Consider the following 19,952-nt stretch of genomic DNA (forward strand, 5'->3'; position numbering starts at 1 on the left):
TTGGATCACAAACGACGGACCGCTGAGAGAAAAACAAAGCCTCAAGGTTGTACAGTGCACACTGTACAAGGCCTCAAGACACGACACGGCAAACAGACGATCAATTTATGAAAGATAAACACCGAGAAACAACCAAAGTTGCACACAATAACTTCACACACCGAAAGATAAATACAGATTCGACAAAATACAATTGTGAACAGACTTAACTTCGAAAAACGTGGAGACCGTGTGGAGCTTCGAAAATCCCTCCCACCGTCTCCGAGATCTCGCGAGACCCAGAAGTGTACGTTAGTGTACGTTCTGTACGTTTTCCAGAAGTATCTCTTTATTTTGCACATTAGCCAAAAAAAATTTCAACAAAAACAAAAGCTAAATTATGACTGGGATTATGGACAGTAAAATTACAGTTCAGTACTTCGTGTAACCCCCACGAGCATTCAGGAGAGCACGTACACGTCGAGGCATGTTGTTCACGAGATTTGCCAAGGTTTGGACAGGAATCGCTTGCCATGCAGTGACAATAGTCTGCTGCAATTCACGCACAGAGGTCGGCTGCTGGTCCAAATTGTCGATTTGATGCGTTAATTCTGCCCACAAGTCCTCTATCGTATTCATATCCGGGGACATGGCAGGCCACTTCATATGCTCTACACCACGGTCAGCAAGAAAGTGTTGGATCATGCGAGCACTATGAGGCCATGCATTGTCATCTTGGAACACAAAGTTTCCTCGAAAGGCTGCACGAGCAAATGGAAGCAATGTTTCTTCCAGAATGACCCTGTACTTGAACTGGTTCAGGTTTCCATTCAGAACAACCAGGTCAGTTTTGCCCCCTGCATGAAAAGCAGCCCAAACGGTCACCCCACCACCTCCAGCTTGGACTCTTGGCACTATACAATCTTCGTTGTGGGCTTCATGCACTTGTCTGCGCAATCGGACGCGGCCATCTTGACGATAGCCCAGAAATCTAGACTTGTCACTGAAGGTTACGTGATTCCAGTGTCCTGGCTGCCATTGACGGTGCTCTCTGGCCCACTGCAATCGGCGCTGGCTGTGTTGTCTGGTCAGGCGTGGCTTTCTCAGGGGACGCCTGGCACGATAGCCTGCTTGAACCAGTCGTTGGTTGACTAGCCTTCTGGATACAGGCACATTTGTCAGTTGCTGCCACTCAGCCCTAAGCCGATTAGCTGACTTGGTACGGCCATTGCAGACTAACCGGTGCAGCTGGCAATCATCTCTTCTTGTGGTTCTGCGTGGACGTCCTGGCCTCGGTATTGGAGTAGGGACACCCCTCTGAGCATTTCGTTTCAGGATCTTTGACACCTGACCTTGAGTGATGCCATACTGCCGAACAATAGCACGCTGTTTCATGCCAGAATTTCGTAAAGCCACCACTCCATGACAAACAGCATTGTCAAGTTGACGGACCATCTCCAGAGGAAGCGGCAATAACTTTTGTAGACGTGCAGCAGTTGTTTTCCACTAATACAGAACGCAACAACCCTTATATACCCGATTGTGAAGCCAATCGTCAAATGTACCTGTCCTTACATTTTGTCACGCCACCTGTGATATAATCCTGTTATTGACTTCTTGCTGCGAAAGACAATCAGTGACATGGTTCTTTCAACAAAGACATCACCGAAGGGTAAAAGAAACTCACCAGATTGATATACTGAGTTCAGAAAGTAAACCCAAGTCAAGAAAAAAAAAATCCATATTAAATGCCAAGTCTGCATTTATCAAATTGCATCACTCCCTCTGCTGAAAGAGAGGCGGAGCTTAGCATGTCCAAAGGTCGATATGCTCTGTGTGGAATCAAATCTATTGCATTTAAATTTTAATTTTTCATGTGCAGAATGGAAATACACATACAACTGGTCTACAGTCTCCAGGAGACTACATCGAGTAAAACGAGTGGGTGCACGATCACGTACGATCTTAAAAGAGGAAATCTGGAGGCCATTGGGCCCATCATTGTCATGTTTCACTCTCGAGTTAATTTTTGCTCCAAGCACACAACTCCATTTTTGGGCTCAGATGACTTTTGTTTGGTGTTTCTTCCCCTCACTCATTCTTTAACATCTTTCACCAAAACTCTCCTATGGGTTGTCCGATCAGAACTAAATTGCCCTCTCTAGAGAGCGTAGAACAAGCTGTAGCATTTAAACTTGATGTGCATCATACCTTTCCGGGTCTTACACCCCTTGGAGTGGTAAACCACCATTTAGGATTTCCCCCCAAAAATCCCTTTGTTGTATCCGTCTACCTTGCTGTTGTTGCGTTTCCTCCTCTCCACTGTGCTCATGTACCTCGCTCATTCTTCCCCCAAAATCCCTTTGTTGTATCCCTCTACCTTGCTGTTATTGCGTTTCCTCATCTCCACTGTGCTCATGTACCTCGCTCATTCTTCCCCCAAAAATCCCTTTGTTGTATCCGTCTACCTTGCTGTTGTTGCGTTTCCTCCTCTCCACTGTGCTCCTGTATTTATGACTTTTCCTTTTATTGAATTAATCTCAGCTAACAACAATCTTCATAATGCTTTACCAAAGTCTAATTAATCCGATTTTTATCGAGTTACCCAACTTGTTTATTAAGCATCGACCTATAGCACATAGACTATAGAGAAGGCTTTTTGCTGTTGTAGGGGTGTTTTTCTACAATTAGCATCCCCAATTTGAATAGTACCACAGAGTGTCTTAAATCCCCAGGAGTACGAAACCACCACTTAGAAAATTATTATTTATTTATGACAGTACTTGCAAAATCAAAGATTTCTCAAGTATATTGATTGGTCTTGAACGTTATTCTGTCTGTTTATCTGATTGTGTATCAATTGCCTACAGGTCACAATTCTAATCCGATCGTCATGAAGCTTTACCAGGGTGTAGACACTGTAGAGATAGTCACAACTGAGGCGCCTATTGGTTTTGAGGTCAAAAGTCATCTTGGTCAAATTTCTAAAATCGTCATTTTTTCATCCAATTGACTTGACAATTAAACAATTGCATCGTGCCTCACTGAATTGGGAAAACAACTATTTTTGAGGTCAAAAGGACAAAGGTCAATTGAAGGTCAAACTTCTAAAATGATCAATTTTTATCTGAAGAATCGCCAATTTTCATCCGATTAAGCTGGAAATCAAACAGCGATTGCATAGTGCCTTGCTGAATTTGGAAAGCAACTATTTTTCTTAGGTCAAAAGGTCAACTCAAGGTCAAATTTCTAAAATCATAAATTTTCATCTGAAAATAATCAATTTTCATCCGAATGACCTGAGCATTGATTAAGATCGTTAATTTCAATTGTAGTAAAACGGACAAGTTGATGTATCCATGGCAACTTTTTTCGGAGCGGAAACAAGACGCCTTTCTTTTTATTTATTTTTCTTCCTGCACACTCAACACTCCAAATTTCCAAACTCTATCAATTTCTGAGCTGTCTGCCGGATGGGATTTTCGGAATGAAATTTTCCTTAAATAATGTGAATAGAAAGTACGTGGGTTGACCTTTTTACCTTGACCTATTTTAAGGTCATTTTAACATTTTTCACAAAAACTCCTATGGGTTGTCCGATCAGAACTAAATTGCCCTCTCTAGATAGCGTAGAGCAAGCTGTAGCATTTACAGTTAATGTACGTCATACCCTTCCGGGTCTTACACCCCTTGGAGTGGTAAACCACCATTTAGGATTTTCGCCATTTTTTTCTGCCAATGTCTGAGGACTTTCAGAATGAAAGGGATTAGTGGGATTAGAAGTACTAGGGCATGCCCGTACGTGGGTGCCCGTTCCTTGCCAAAAAAAAAAAAAAACGCTACCCGTACGCTCTACCCCGCCCGTACGCCCGTACGCCCATAAACAAAAAAAACAACGCTCTTCGCTTCCGCCCTTCGCTCTGACTGAATTGGGAGAAATAATGCGCATAAGAAATCGAGAAATTATTATTTTCTCCGGAAGAAATCGAATTACGAACCGTAATGGCGCACGCGCTCGGCTCGCTCTCACATCGGCCACGCCTACGCAACAACGCGTTCTGTGATTGGCTGCCGGAAGTGAAGTCTTCACTGTCCGGAAGGTCGCAAATCGCAGTTACGATGAATCGCAAATTAGTTTTAATTAGTTTTAAAACATAGTTTAACGCCAACATAGTTTGCCAACGTGAAATAAATGAATACGCTCTCAAATGTGCCGTCCGAGGCAGAGTCTGTTCGGCACGTTCGGCACACGTGATAGCTCGCTGCTCTCTGATTGGTTGAATCGTTTTTTGGACATAGCTCGGTAACTACTTGTCCGATTAATATGAAACCTTGAAAAGGCACATCCTCGGGTCCCCAGCAATATACCTGGCAAGTTTAAAGTATATCGGACCCGTGGTTGTCGAGAAACAGCGGTCACAAACATACAGACATACATACATACATACATACATACATACATACATACACACAGAGATTACTGGAATTATAGATAGATGTGGGCTGTGGGGGTGACAATGTTTTGAACTTGACCTACTTTTTAAGGTTATGACCTAATTATAGACATTTAAACATTTTTCACTGAAACTCAATTGGGGTTTGCTTGATCAGAACGAAATTACCCTCCATAGATGGGTAATTGCAAGGCACATTTATGCTTCATTTACATCATATCCCTCCAGATTAAAGGTCAAGGTCTTACACCCCTCGGAGTAATAAACCACCATTTAGTGTTTTCTCTCTTTTTCTGCGAATGTCCGAGCTGTATCTCGGAGAAGGGTGGGACTTTTGGAAATAAATTTTGCATCAATAAATTGAAATAAAAGAATATGTGGGTTAACATAATTTTTTGAATTTGACAATTTTTAAGGTCATGACATTTTATAGACATTTTAACATTTTTCACCACAACTTGATTAATGTGCGTCCAATCGGAACTAAACTGCCCTCTAGATAGCCTAGAGCAAGTTGCATTTATGCTTAATTTAAATCATACCCCTCCGGGTTAAAGGTAAAAGTCAAATGCTGTTCTGAAAAAATTAACGTTTTTTTTGTCATTACTTAATTTTGCCAATGTAGAATCTCAAAGACCACTTGACCTTCCAAGATATTATTGCATCATAATAGTGTGCCTGCACTGGAGTCGTGCACCTGATATTTGATTCGTGTCATTGACCTACTTTTTTCGGACTAATTAAACCAATTTTTAAAATCATAATTTTAATAATTTTCCTCTGATTTTCATGATACGAGTTTTATGGATAGAGTGTAGATGCGGACACATTTTCTTAATCTAAACTCTATCCCAAAATGTTGAAGGTCATGGTCATATGATGGTCCTATCAAAATATGGCCATCATTGGATCACAGGCCAAGGGCAAGTCACATGTGGTCAGGGGCGGCATACCCTCGGTGATTGCTTTATGATCACAGATATCTAGTTAGCCCCTGCACAGCAGGCAGGTTTTGTAATCGTGTGTGTGTGTGTGTGTGTGTGTGTGTGTGTGTGTGTGTGTGTGTGTGTGTGTGTGTGTGTGTGTGTGTGTGTGTCCGTGTGTGTGTGTGTGTTCATGTGTGTGTTCATGTGTGTGTTCATGTGTGTGTTCATGTGTGTGTTCATGTGTGTCCGGGCCGTAATGGTTTTTTTTAGCATCTGAACTATTGTCAATTTTTCACCAAAGCTTTATTTTGATAATACGGCAAAGACAAATTAATAATTTTGTCAAAAGGCCAAAGGTCAGATCACTAAAATCATAAATTTTCATCCAATTAACCTGAAATTTTAATTTACCATATGAGTTTTGTCATCAAATTTTCAACAAAGCATTACTATGAGAATATGGAGGAGGCAAATAAATAATTTTGTCAAAAGGCCAAAGGTCAGCATCACATAAAATCGTCAATTTTTTTATCTGATTGACCTGAAAATTTAAGAATTTGCATAATGGGTCACTGAATTGGTTCACCAATCAAAAGTTAGAAGCTCATTGGTATTTTAGATCAAAAGGTCAAAGGTCAAAGTTGCATAAAATTGCCAATTTTCACCCAATTGACCTGAAATTTAAAGAATTTGCATATTGGATCACTAAATTGGTTCACCAATCAAAAGCTAGATTATTGGTATTTTAGATCAAAAGGTCAAAGGTCAAGGTTGCGTAAAATTGTTAATTTTCACCCAATAGACCTGAAATTTAAAGAATTTGCATAATGGGTCACTGAATTGGTTCACCAATCAAAAGTTAGAAGCTGATTGGTATTTTAGATCAAAAGGTCAAATGTCAAGGTTGCATAAAATTGTCAATTTCCACCCAATTGACCTGAAATTTCAAGAATTTGCATATTGGGTCACTAACTTGGTTCACCAATCAAAAGCTAGAAGATTATTGGTGTTTTAGATCAAAAGGTCAAAGGTCAAGGTTGCATAAAATTGTTAATTTTCACCCAATCGACCTGAAATTTAAAGAATTTGAATATTTGGTCACTAAATTGGTTCACCAATCAAAAGCTAGAAGATTATTGGTATTTTAGATCAAAAGGTCAAGGTTGCGTAAAATTGTTAATTTTCACCCAATTGACCTGAAATTTAAAGAATTTGCATATTGGGTCACTAACTTGGTTCACCAATCAAAAGCTAGATTATTGGTGTTTTAGATCAAAAGGTCAAAGGTCAAGGTTGCGTAAAATTGTTAATTTTCACCCAATAGACCTGAAATTTAAAGAATTTGCATATTGGGTCACTAAATTGGTTCACCAATCAAAAGCTAGAAGCTTATTGGTATTTTAGATGAAAAGGTCAAAGGTCAGGATTGCGTAAAATTGTTAATTTTCACCCAATAGACCTGAAATTTAAAGAATTTGCATATTGGGTCACTAAATTGGTTCACCAATCAAAAGCTAGAAGTTAAAAAAATTTTTTACATCTAAGGCTCAAAGGACAAGGCTGCATAAAATCGTCAATTTTCATTTTGCATTTTTACCTCCCCCACCAAAGGTGGATGGAGGTTGTTTTTTAAAACTGTTTTCGTTATTTTGAGCATTGGAAGTAGAAGAAGACGTCTGAATACAAACAGACGTAGACGGGCTTTGCATTTTCAGATGCTTTCTGGTTTATAATACGCCCCTGAAAAAACTCCAAACAAATTGTAAAACATATACAGGAAATATTTGAGTAAGTACAATCGAAGTAAGCACGTAAGTCAGCAAAATGCACAACCCACAACGGTGTGTCAGGGACAACAGTGTTTGAAAGATTTTTAAAAATTCGAGAAGGCTTATCTGGGATTAAATGAGAAAATGTTTCTCCATTTGAAGGAGAAAAATCCCGTTTCCATTTTTCTGTTTCCATTCCTATACCGAGGCCACGGTACGATCTTACACGTCCTTGAAAAGCACAGCAATTAATTACATCGTAAGCAACTTGTGCAGCAAAGTGGAATTGGCTGATAAAGTTTATTCCCCTGACGTCATCATTGTTGGCGTGCACACTTCCACTCCTCGGTAGCGCGTATACTGTATGCGAAGGAACTAAGGGTTTGTATATTTTGTTTGGACTTTTTAAGACCATACTGGATGTTATTTCCAGCAAGCTTTGGGTCCTTGCGGTTCTGTGTGGCGGAAACACCCTTCCTGTGGTTTTCCACGCCACCATTCCCACGTGCCTCGCCCTCGTGCAATCGCAGCGACCGCGCTCTCGATCTCTTCCCCTCTCTCTGTCTTTTTCAATGCTCCATGGATACTCATAGGGGAATAAAAAGGAAACAAAACGAGAACCGCCTCTAGGTCTCGTCTCGCGGGAACAAAGCAACGGATCCTCGTATCCTGTGGGTTGCGAATTGCCCAACACCTTGCCAGGGTAAGGCGTGCGCTCCTGGAGCTCACACATGGTTACCTGGGAGTGTTGTGCGGCTCCAATTCCCGCCTCCAGTCGCTCCATCGGACAAAATAAACACAACAATGGGGACGCCCCCTCTCGCTCGGTCCCCCTCCTCCCCCAACCTCTGATCGCGGGTTTCTCGGGTTAAGCGGATTCAGGAGCACGTAAACAACACCTGGGGCTCGTCCACGCTCTTACCTGCGAGGTTGAGAACCGCCTTGTCGCTGATGTCCAGGAAACCGCTCAGGGCTTTGCGCTTGGGGCACGGCCAGGTCGACGGCTCGGAGGGGTCGCGGTGCGCACCCGGAGAGGCTGGTCCCACCACGTGCTGTCCACCGCCGGGAGACCGCGATCGCTTCAACATCTCCCGCCGGTCCGGGGCCAGCGAGGCCGTGCGGGACCCGGGACTTGTGTCGTGACGCTCGTTTCCAGCAGTCCGAGCGGCTTCGACTTCCTTTTGGAATCGCGGGTCCACCGAGGGATCGGGAACGGCTCGACCGGACCTCTGGTCCCGACGAAGCATCGTCGCCCCGCGCCCGCCGCCGCGGGATGGAGATGATGAAAGACGCCGAACGTGCGTCGATGGATCCCGAGCTGGGAATGTCGGAGGCGTAGCGGAGCCCTGGGCGGGAAGCGAGAGGAGGCAGAGGTCAGGGTGATGAGCGCCTCAGAGCGGACGGTCTTGTGCAGGGAGTGGAGCGATCGGGGGAGAGGGACGAGTGAGGGTTTCGGAGGGGGCGGATTGCTCGCACAACAGGTTGAAAGGCGTGAACTCGGCTCTAATTGGAGACCATGGTAGCACGAAACGGAGACCATTTCCAGCTGATGAACCCAGGTCCAAAAAAGGTGGATGAACAAGAAGAAGAGGGCTGGGGTTCCACTGATACTAACATTAATTACTATTCTGGATAAGTCACATCACTCTTATTAACTTCTCCATAGGTGCAGCCCGCAGGTATAACCTCTGTGCTCATCGAGACGACGTTCGTTGTTGTTGTTGTTGTTGTTGTTGTTGAAAGCTTTGGCGTTGAGATATCGATAAAGAATCCCGTTTATTACGAAACTGCGGATGAGTCCATCAGTTGCTGCGATCTTATCAATTTGACTCTGAATTCATGTTTTCCTAAAGTCCGACTGTGCATAGTCATAGAAAATGTTTTATTGTTTTATTTAAAAACAGACAAAATCGAGGAACATGGAAGAAGAGCGAATGGAAGATGAAAGAAGGTGATGTTGGAGCAACATGAGCTGAACAAAACAAACAAAAATGGATGAACTAACAACAGGAGAGGAGGAGACGTAGGATCGTGCAGTTAATATGGTTGGGTGTTATATAGGGTTAATGGGGTAGAAAATATCGTGGTTAGGGAATGGATGGGGTGCCGACACGTGGTGCAGGCGGCTTCACTGTCTTGTTTGAGAGAATCGTTAGAACATGGACTTGTACCGACCATTTCTGGAACATGCTTTGTGAAAATATTACATGAAATCTGCAAAATGTGAATCCGTTTGTTCTTTTTGCCAACGTGGTTTCATAACATTTACCTGCAGTTTCATAACGCGCACACCTTTTGATCGACCAGCTTCGGAGAAGTTGCAAAAGCACGGTCCGTAGTGCTTGGTGCATGTCACACCAATGATATATATATGATGTACATCCATATGTACATATATATACACATATATACATATATTTATGTAATCTAAGACTCGTAGTGGAGCTGCCACAAGCACATACACGCCCACACATGTGGAGGTGGATACTTTGAGACCTGGGAGGCCTCCATTCCGTACCACCTTCCATAATTTGCATATGGAGATAACAATGAGTGTGACACACACACACACACACACACACACACATACACACACACACTGACACATAAACACAGACATACTGACGAACATCAGCGACATAACATAGAGCTGTTAGATCAGACAAACAGCCACTGAGCTTGGTGGAAGTGTCGTCACTTCCTGGGGCACTCAGTGTACCAGCAAAGCCACAACAATGGCACCGCCCGTCTCACCTTGCTCAGCGTCTGGGCATTTCCTATGGAGTAATTTCCTCCTCCCATGCATGCCAAGTGCAAACTAAGGTAATTGTCCATGTTTTCATCCTTTTAAACGTTGAATTTCAAGCAAGGAAACGCCAGCACGCGCCATCTAGTCAGGTTCACTATGTCAATAAATTATATTTCGTTCAAAATCATGGTAGATTAGCAAACCTATACATTTTTGGAAAGGTTATAGCATAAGGAAACTAAAAATCAATGTTTACATTTGGAGAGATACCTGTATGGCGGCCATTTTGGATTTTCAAAATGGCCACTGTAAAATACATATTTTGTTCTATTTCTGCCTCGAATTACCCTAAAAACTTTTTAAAATAAACTAAACCTATATTTTCAGGGACAAGGAATCCAATGAAAGTATCAAATTAGTGCTATGGGGAATGGTAAGACACGAATCAAAGGTTTTGAATTGCAAAATACTGTCTTTATATTCGCGATAAGTCGCATAATCAAATACATGTTATCATTTTGTACAGGCAGTTAATAACATCAAAATGTGTCACAATAATTCATATCACCAAACATACACAGGCAGTCAGCAAAATCATATATACACATGCAGTCAGTATAACTTCACATCTACACAGGCAGTCAATGACAAAATATACACAGGCAGTCAATGGCATCAAACATACACGATTACAGAATATGCCATTTAGAGTTCGTCATCACTGTCCTGTGTGTCGTATCCGACAATATAGTCCGCATCGTTTTCACAGTCCGTTCCACACAAGCAAAGGTCGGTCAAATTGATTGGCAAATCGAATTGGTCCAATGGTCGATCGAATCGAATTCGATGAATCGAATCGAATCGAATCGATCGAATTGGTCGAATGGTCGATCGAAGCGATTGGTCGAATGGAATTGGTCAATTGGTCGAATTGGTCGAATTGGTCGGAATTGGCAAATGTAAACATTGATTTTCAGATTTTCCATGTAATAACGTTTCCAAAAATGTATAGGTTTGCTAATCTACCATGATTTTGAACGAAAAAACATCGTGAACCTGACTAATCTCTAAAGTCCTCAGTATGACTCAACGGGGAGGTTAAATAAAACCATTGTCAGAAAAATTGTGCATGGAGTAAAGTGAGATGGAGTAAAGTGAGATGCAGTAAAGTGAGATGGAGTAAAGTGAGATGCAGTAAAGTGAGATGCAGTAAAGTGAGATGGAGTAAAGTGAGATGGAGTAAAGTGAGATGCAGTAAAGTGAGATGCAGTAAAGTGAGATGGAGTAAAGTGAGATGGAGTAAAGTGAGATGGAGTAAAGTGAGATGGAGTAAAGTGAGATGGAGTAAAGTGAGATGCAGTAAAGTGAGATGGAGTAAAGTGAGATGGAGTAAAGTGAGATGCAGTAAAGTGAGATGCAGTAAAGTGAGATGCAGTAAAGTGAGATGGAGTAAAGTGAGATGGAGTAAAGTGAGATGGAGTAAAGTGAGATGCAGTAAAGTGAGATGGAGTAAAGTGAGATGCAGTAAAGTGAGATGCAGTAAAGTGAGATGCAGTAAAGTGAGATGGAGTAAAGTGAGATGCAGTAAAGTGAGATGCAGTAAAGTGAGATGCAGTAAAGTGAGATGGAGTAAAGTGAGATGGAGTAAAGTGAGATGGAGTAAAGTGAGATGCAGTAAAGTGAGATGGAGTAAAGTGAGATGGAGTAAAGTGAGATGGAGTAAAGTGAGATGGAGTAAAGTGAGATGGAGTAAAGTGAGATGGAGTAAAGTGAGATGGAGTAAAGTGAGATGCAGTAAAGTGAGATGGAGTAAAGTGAGATGGAGTAAAGTGAGATGGATTAAAGTGAGATGGAGTAAAGTGAGATGGAGTAAAGTGAGATGGAGTAAAGTGAGATGGAGTAAAGTGAGATGGATTAAAGTGAGATGGAGTAAAGTGAGATGGAGTAAAGTGAGATGGATTAAAGTGAGATGCAGTAAAGTGAGATGCAGTAAAGTGAGATGCAGTAAAGTGAGATGCAGTAAAGTGAGATTGAGTAAAGTGAGATGCAGTAAAGTGAGATGCAGTAAAGTGAGATGGATTAAAGTGAGATGCAGTAAAGTGAGATGCAGTAAAGTGAGATGCAGTAAAGTGAGATTGAGTAAAGTGAGATGTAGCCTGTGGATGGTTGGTGGTCACGGTTCGTGTGCATCCTGCCGATGCTAGTTGCATCATTTTCTGGTGGCGTGGCTGTGCCGCTGATGCAGTGCCCCTTTATTACCAGTCATCTTGTACTCATTTTGTTGGCTTCGGAAGGATGACAGTCTGAGTCAACCCACCTGGTGTTACTTCAACGGTTGACGTGGGCTCAAACTCAGGACCCTAACTGAGATCTTCAGCCAGACACCTTAACCGTTAAACCAACAGGAGACTTCACATGGATGCTTATAATGCCATGATTGGTCCTAGTTTTGTATATTCAGATTTCGGATTCATCTCCAGCAAATTATCACCGGTAATGTTACTTTCGGTTTACGGATGTCCGTCCGCCACCTGTACCTGTACAGAGACACACAACGCTCGTTGTAACGTTCGCGATGAGTGTGACTACATTACGTTGTTGGTATTAATACATCACTACGTTTTTAAATGTTGCAAGCTTTGCCTTTACAGCATTTTGCAACACCAGGAATGTTGCAAAGAAATCCCAGCTGACCAAACTCAGTTCGAATACTTTCAGTAATTCTTGGAATTCTTCGGTTATTTAATAACAAAAATAAGCAATTTCAAAAGACCGAACTGTTCAAAAGAACTCTCCTGCTAATGAAGAAGTTAATGTCACGTGGTATGTTTCATCATGGAGGTACACGTGACACACCAGCTGATTTGGATACAATTGGGAAGTTGGTGGTCAAGGAGGATACTTCAATTGGAGTGTTGTGGTTTTGTATCAGACAAACCTTCCATGTTTCCACCAGTATGCAGAAAGTATACATATACACAGTTCGTAGATTATGTGGATGAAGATCCAAAATAAATAAATAATTCAATGTCCCCTGTTGGTTGTGGAGATGGTAAAGTGAATATAAATAAATAATGGTTCCCGAAGCGTATGCAATCTTGTGCTATTTTCTCGCATTAAAAATGTTTAAAATTGCAAAAATCCCGAAATAAGATTGTGTCCCATTTACCTGCTCTGGTAACATCCCACTTACCTACTGTGGTAACATCCCATTTACCTGCTCTGGTAACATCCCACTTACCTGCTGTGGTAACATCCTGCTTACTTGCTCTGTTAGCATCCCACTTACTTGCTCTGCCCTGTTAACATCCCACTTACCTACTGTGGTAACATCCCATTTACCTGCTCTGTTAACATCATACTTACCTGCTCTGTTAACATCACACTTACCTGCTCTGCTCTGTTAACATCATGCTCACCTGTTCTGTTAACATCCCACTTGCTCTGCTATGTTAACATCCCGCTTACCTGCTCTGTTATCTTATCTGCTCTGCTAACATCCTGCTTACCTGCTCTGTTAACATCCCGCTTATCTGCTCTGTTGACATCAGGCTTACCTGCTGTATTAACATCAGGCTTGCCTGCTCTGTTAACATCAGGCTTACTTGCTGTATTAACATCCCACTTAACTGCTCTGTTAACATTAGGCTTACCTGCTGTTTTCACATCAGGCTTCCCTGCTCTGTTAACATCAGGCTTACCTGCTGTTTTCACATCAGGCTTCCCTGCTCTGTTAACATCAGGCGTACCTGTTTTGTTAACATCAGGGTTACTTGCTCTGTTAACATCCCACTTACCTGCTCTGTTAACATCAGGCTTACCTGCCCTTATTAACATCCCACTTACCTGCTGTATTAACATCAGGCTTACCTGCTGTATTAACATCCCACTTAACTGCTCTGTTAACATTAGGCTTACCTTCTGTTTTCACATCAGGCTTCCCTGCTCTGTTAACATTAGGCTTACATGCTGTACTAACACCAGGCTTACCTGTTTTGTTAACATCAGGGTCACTTGCTCTGTTAACATCCCACTTATCTGCTCTGTTAACATTAGGCTTATCTGCTGTATTAACATCCCACTTACCTGCTCTGTTAACATTAGGCTTACATGCTGTACTAACACCAGGCTTACCTGTTTTGTTAACATCAGGGTTACTTGCTCTGTTAACATCCCACTTACCTGCTCTGTTAACATCAGGCTTACCTGCCCTTATTAACATCCCACTTACCTGCTGTATTAACATCAGGCTTACCTGCTGTATTAACATCAGGCTTACCTGCTGTATTAACATCAGGCTTACCTGCTCTGTTAACATCAGGCATAGTGCTCTGTTAGTCCATGTCTCATCACGTTTGTTCACTTTACCACCTCCCTCAATACTCTTGGATGTGTAGTACCTGATCCGTTATCTTCTCTAACCTCACCAGGATGCTTCTTCACATCCTCCACTCCAACTTGGATCTACTCTAAAACCCCTTGCCCACCTTCGAGATAGATACTCTCACCTATTGGAAGCTCACCTGACTGTTCTTGTATAAATGTTGAAGCAAAAATAATTATTTAATAAACCTGCTATCTCACTTTCATCACCAAACAATCTTCCTGTGCTATTCCTCAATAGGTCCACACCTCTCTTCACCTGCTCTATACACCTTATGTATTTAAATAATGCCTTGTTGTTGTTGTTTTTTCCCCTCCTTTTCATAACCTCTTTTGGCTTGCCGAGTTATTATCTTAACTAGCCTCTTTTCTCCTAAATCCTACAAAAAAAAAAAAAAACGTTTAAAAATTTTAAATGAAAAAAAAACTGGATGGGCTGTGAATAAACAACCAAATAAGGTAGGAATGACACGACACCACAACCCTTCTGCGGATTGCAATTACGACATATTTTGACAGTTTTGTCATCGGTGACTGTGTGGCAATCATAACAATTGTTTATTTATTTTGAATGCTGCCGGAGGTTGCTGGTTGCATCATTGCTGGCGGATCTGCCATCCGCTGATGCCGTTCCCCCTGGAGGTTATGGCAGGAATTTGGAATTCGTTCATGGTGCCGGCGGTAGCTCGTTTAATCTTCATGGAGGACACCGTGGGATATTTAACCTCAACCAACTAATGATGGCAGACGGGACTCCCAGTTTAACGTCCATCCGAGGAACGGCACAGTCGCCCTGCCTGCGAGACACCAGGACGGCAGTTTATAGTTGGACCAAGATTCAAACCCGGGCTAGAAGGATCAGAGGACAGTATGCACACATCTATACCATCCTACCATTGTATGAAGGTGGGTTGGTGTAATTGTGTATTTTATGTTTTGGAAATGTCAAAAGATGTCGTGATGGCAATCTGTAAAACGATTGCATTGCGGTGTCACTCCTGCCTTGTCTGAGTTTGTATTGCGGTGTCACTCCTGCCTTGTCCGAGTTTGTATTGCGGTGTCACTCCTGCCTTGTGTCTCAGCTCTTGCTTCTCAGCTTCTCAGCACTTGCTTCTCAGCTCTTTGCTTGAGTCTTCTCAGCTCTTGCATGGCTTTCTAAAATGTCTGTTTCTACTTCTGCTTCAGCCATTTCATGGGCTGCTATGTTCTCTTTCATGTTGCTATTTTCTATTTCTGACTTTCTAATTTCATTAGAAACCACACATCTGCCATTTTCATCAATGGGAATGGCAGAGACTCTCTCTCTCTCTGTAGGCTGAGAGTCATCCTCCTAAAGCTCAGAGGAAGCAGTGTGCCATTATTCCCCAAAAAACGTCTGGCCCTTTAATGTCGATGCTGTTGTTGTCACCGGTGCGCTCTTTGCACAGTTGCAAAGTTTTGTTGAACAATCTTTTATCCCTATTCTCCAAACAGTTTTGATCATGGCCATAGACAATGTCTTTGCTGCAGTCTTGTGCAGTCTTTTAAAAGCTTCCATTTGCTGAACCCTATTGCCCCATTATCATCCAACAGACAACGCTGTATTTCCTTCACATGCAGTTCTTTCACAACAGGCTCAGGCTCCACAAATACATACATGATTTTCCTTTACTGAAAGCTCGTATTTCCTTTGGAATATAATTTTGTTTATTCTGGGCCTTTTCCTTCATAAATTACCCGTTATGCAGCGCCTTGCAATGCACGTGACCTTGCAATCCAAGAGCACGCTTTACTGGCAGATTATTCTGCATTTTCTCAGTCTGCGCATGTGTAAATGGTGTGCAACGGATTGTGGTGTAATGTGGTTGTATAAATATTTTTGTTGTTGTTGAGGTGTGGGTGCAATATCCCAGAGACAATGTTGCTTCCTCCCATTAGAATCATTGTAATCGCTTCAGCCGTTCTTGGGCTAGGCTGGATGAAGAAAGAAGAATTTGATGGTTTAGCGATCTCCCGATTTGGTACTTTAGCGATGCATTCTGGCATCTTTCTCAGCCTTGTACTTATGAAAACGCTCCAGAAAAAAGGTATGGCTTTTAAAGGTTTATGATTTCACTCTATAGTAGCTTTTCACCATATCATTTTGTCCACATTTGATGGGGTGGCCATCTTTTTCCCATGCCATCCCTCCATATGGAGTACAATACTGTACTCCATGATAATTGGATATGAATGAGTCCGATTCCAATCCCGTTATTTTAAACCTGGTAAATACCCTTTGCTTCTCATTCATAGCACTCCTTACTTCCCTGCTCAACAACCCTGATCTCTTTCTACCTTTAGTTTTTCCACCTCATTGCAATATACCTATGCCAAACTTTACACATTTACTCCATGAAGGTATCCCATTTCTCTGACACCGATTGCCTTCTTGTTAGCTTCTCCCAATCTACATCACCCGCTCTCTCATCGTAACTTCAAGGTTTGCCTTCCTGAAATCTCATAGCCTTACTCTCCTATCCTGAACTCTAACTCTCAACAGAAGCCTTGCACACACTATATTATGGTCACTTGTCCCGAAATGTTCTTCTACCTCCACCTCTTCCATCATGTTAGAATCATTACTTAAAAGGAGGTATAACACTGCCCTCCCCCTCGTGGAATTATAGCCAAACTGGGTTAAAAAGCAATCCTGGACTAGATCACGGAAATCCTCATCTGCTCTTCCCTTTCCCTGTTCCTGGGCCCAATCTACCCCTGGCAAGTTAGAATTGCTGATATAATTAATACTCTTCTATTACCACATGCCCTTATGAATTCTTATGACAGCCATATTTGAACTGCCATTCTCAAACACCCATTCTCAACCCTTTATTCTCCGACACTAAGACTCGAACCCCCGTTTTCTTGCTTCATTCTCAAACACACATCATCAAACGATGTCACCTCACCAGTATTTTGGCTAGATAATCTCCCTTCCAGTGCTGCAATGGTCGTGGTTCGTCGCCGCTCTAGAATCGGATCAATAGAGGTGCTTCCTGAAACGAGGCACAAACAATACCAGCCACTGGATCGCAGCGCACCTTCGCCAAATGGGTCAGTTGCCGGAAAGCAGACGTCATTGGCGACACCATGCAGGCAGCAATAAAAAAACGGCACGGAGTGGTTGTGTAGGAGTTCGCATACAAGAGAGTGTGTTTGTCGATCTGGAAAAAGCCCGAGTCTGGAACATATCGACCTCAGTCCAGGTCCTGAGGGAGTTCGTGCTTGGAGGGAATGAGACCTGACTGGGTTAACTGGGCTTCTGAAGCATCAGATAGGATGAGGAAGTCCTGGGTGCTACCGAACACTATAGAGGCATGACCGAGCGGAACGCGAGGGCACTAGGTGAGTGCTTCCCAATGCTACCCAACAGAATGTGAGAGCATGGAACAGGGCACTCATCAAACACACCAGGCAGAATGGGCACTCCTGACGGAAAGCAACAGCACCAAGGGAGGCACTCAATGATTCAGGTGGCTCGGGTGTTCCTCACATCCTGGTGACACAGAAGGCGTGAGTGATCTCCAAACTACTAGGCAGAATGGGCAATTACCAAATCGTGGTCAAACTAATTTCCTACACATCTTTCGCACACACACCATATAACCTTGCATCTTCTAGTGCATACACCTCAGGGCTCGTTTGTTGCGGATCAACGTAACTTCACAAGACCCCCCAACAGTTATTTTCAGAGCTAAGCACACACTATACTGCACAACACTGCACCTCCCATCTGCTCCTCTCATTCACCTGCTTCAACACCTCGTTCAGCCCCACGGGGGCCAAGCATGCTCACATATGGGTGGGGAAGAGTTCACCAATACACCCTGACTTCATCGTTTCTTTGTTCCCTTGTCTGTCTACATGCCTTTGTTTAAAGTTAATACAAGATTTGTTGTTTCCAAACCTGCTCGATCATCTCTTTCCTTCATTGGTTAAACATAGCGTGTAATAAATATAATGGAGGTTGTACCTCACTGATATGCTGCACTAGTCTAGCCGGCAGCCAAATTACAGTTTCGCTCAGCCGTAAGTAATTAATTGATAATGGTGTGAGGCCAACAGCATGGTTCTCCATCTGGGCAGGGCTAAATCAATGGTAAGGTAACGTGAGTCATGGAGTGAGGACCCTGCCTGACCTTGCCTTCTCAGACAGCATCCGTGGTTGTGATCAGCAACTCGTCTGGTCAGGGAGTTATCCCTGGCTTGCAGCTTCAGGGTCCAATGTGCGGAAGCAGATCCGAGAGCAGCCACTCGTGATCCAGCTGCAGGCCAGTAATAATATTATTTTGCTCCGACGAAAGGTAAAGCCCAAAATGTCAGCACTTTGTGATCTTTTTATGGCAGATAACTTTAACCAATCTATTCTCATGTTTCTATACATCGTGTAGCCTTGCATCCCTAAAACGTTGCAGCATGATACAGCTCATTCACAAATGTTGCAGCATGATACAGCTCATTCACAAATGTTGCAGCATGATACAGCTCATTCACAAATGTTGCAGCATGACACAACTCATTCACAAATGTTGCAACATGATACAGCTCATTCACAAATGTTGCAGCATGATACAGCTCATTCACAAATGTTGCAGCATGATACAGCTCATTCACAAATGTTGCAGCATGCTACAACTCATTCACAAATGTTTCAGCATGATACAGCTCATTCACAAATGTTGCAGCATGATACAACTCATTCACAAATGTTGCAACATGATACAGCTCATTCACAAATGTTGCAGCATGATACAGCTCATTCACAAATGTTGCAGCATGATACAGCTCATTCACAAATGGTGCAGCATGATACAGCTCATTCACTAATGTTGCAGCATGATACAGCTCATTCACTAATGTTGAAGGATGATACAGCACTGGTGCAGAAGCAGATCAACATGGTCATCATGCATCCTACTATTAATTTGCAATTGGTCACTGGTCACTAATCCTAAACCTAATGCCAACACAAATTTTTATTACTGACCCTAGGCATCAAAAAGCTTCATATACCGAACAAATAGTTTCAATTTGAGAACCTCACCGCCATTGGAGCATTTAATTTTAAATTGCATCAGATGTGGCAATGAATGGGAATTGTTGCTCCAAGCTTGTGAGCTCAATAACAGAAGATACCATTTGCATTTTTGCCCTCTTTCCCAGTTTTTCCCTACCCCGCTTAGAATCCCATGCGGCCACAATCAACTTGCTAGTTACCTCCAATAATGTCTTCACATCAATTATTTGGGAAAATGTCTTTAGAGAAGAAACTGCCAGTGGTCATGGAAGTACGCATAAGACAATTTAAATAACGATCCAATATTAACAGTGATGACTAGAATGACACACGGTAGAGCGCATACCCCACCAGACTAAACAGTTTACATTTCGTATACCACTTGTAGGCCGGATCTGGATCTGGACCTGAACCAAAATCTAATCAGTTTGTTCTTGTCACATACCCAACTAATCCACCAAGTTTAGTCATACTCTGTCCACCACTTTTTGAAATAACATGCTAAATATCGTTTTTTCCCCGATCATCCAATGGTGAAGCATCAATTTAAATGTTACGGGGGATTTGAATCGGGATCCAGATCTTCACCAAATACTCATTTAGTTCTTGTCACATACCCAACTAATCCACCAAGTTTCAGCCAAATCAGACAAT

The 19,952-nt window shown here is 42.4% G+C and overlaps 1 protein-coding gene across 1 annotated transcript in view; it reads right to left on the bottom strand.

The window, feature by feature from the left end:
• EPPK1 (epiplakin 1) overlaps nucleotides 1–9,035 on the bottom strand; it is a 263,841-nt gene extending 254,806 nt beyond the window's left edge. Inside the window, exon 1 of the mRNA XM_068124604.2 lies at nucleotides 8,051–9,035. Coding sequence (XP_067980705.2) covers nucleotides 8,051–8,375 — 325 coding nt within the window. The 5' untranslated portion in view covers nucleotides 8,376–9,035. The remainder of the gene's footprint in view (nucleotides 1–8,050) is intronic.
• Nucleotides 9,036–19,952: the final 10,917 nt, after the last annotated feature.

This window comes from Myxine glutinosa, chromosome 8, assembly GCF_964187855.1.
Source record: "Myxine glutinosa chromosome 8, kmMyxGlut1.1, whole genome shotgun sequence".
In the NCBI taxonomy this organism is placed as follows: domain Eukaryota; kingdom Metazoa; phylum Chordata; class Myxini; order Myxiniformes; family Myxinidae; genus Myxine; species Myxine glutinosa.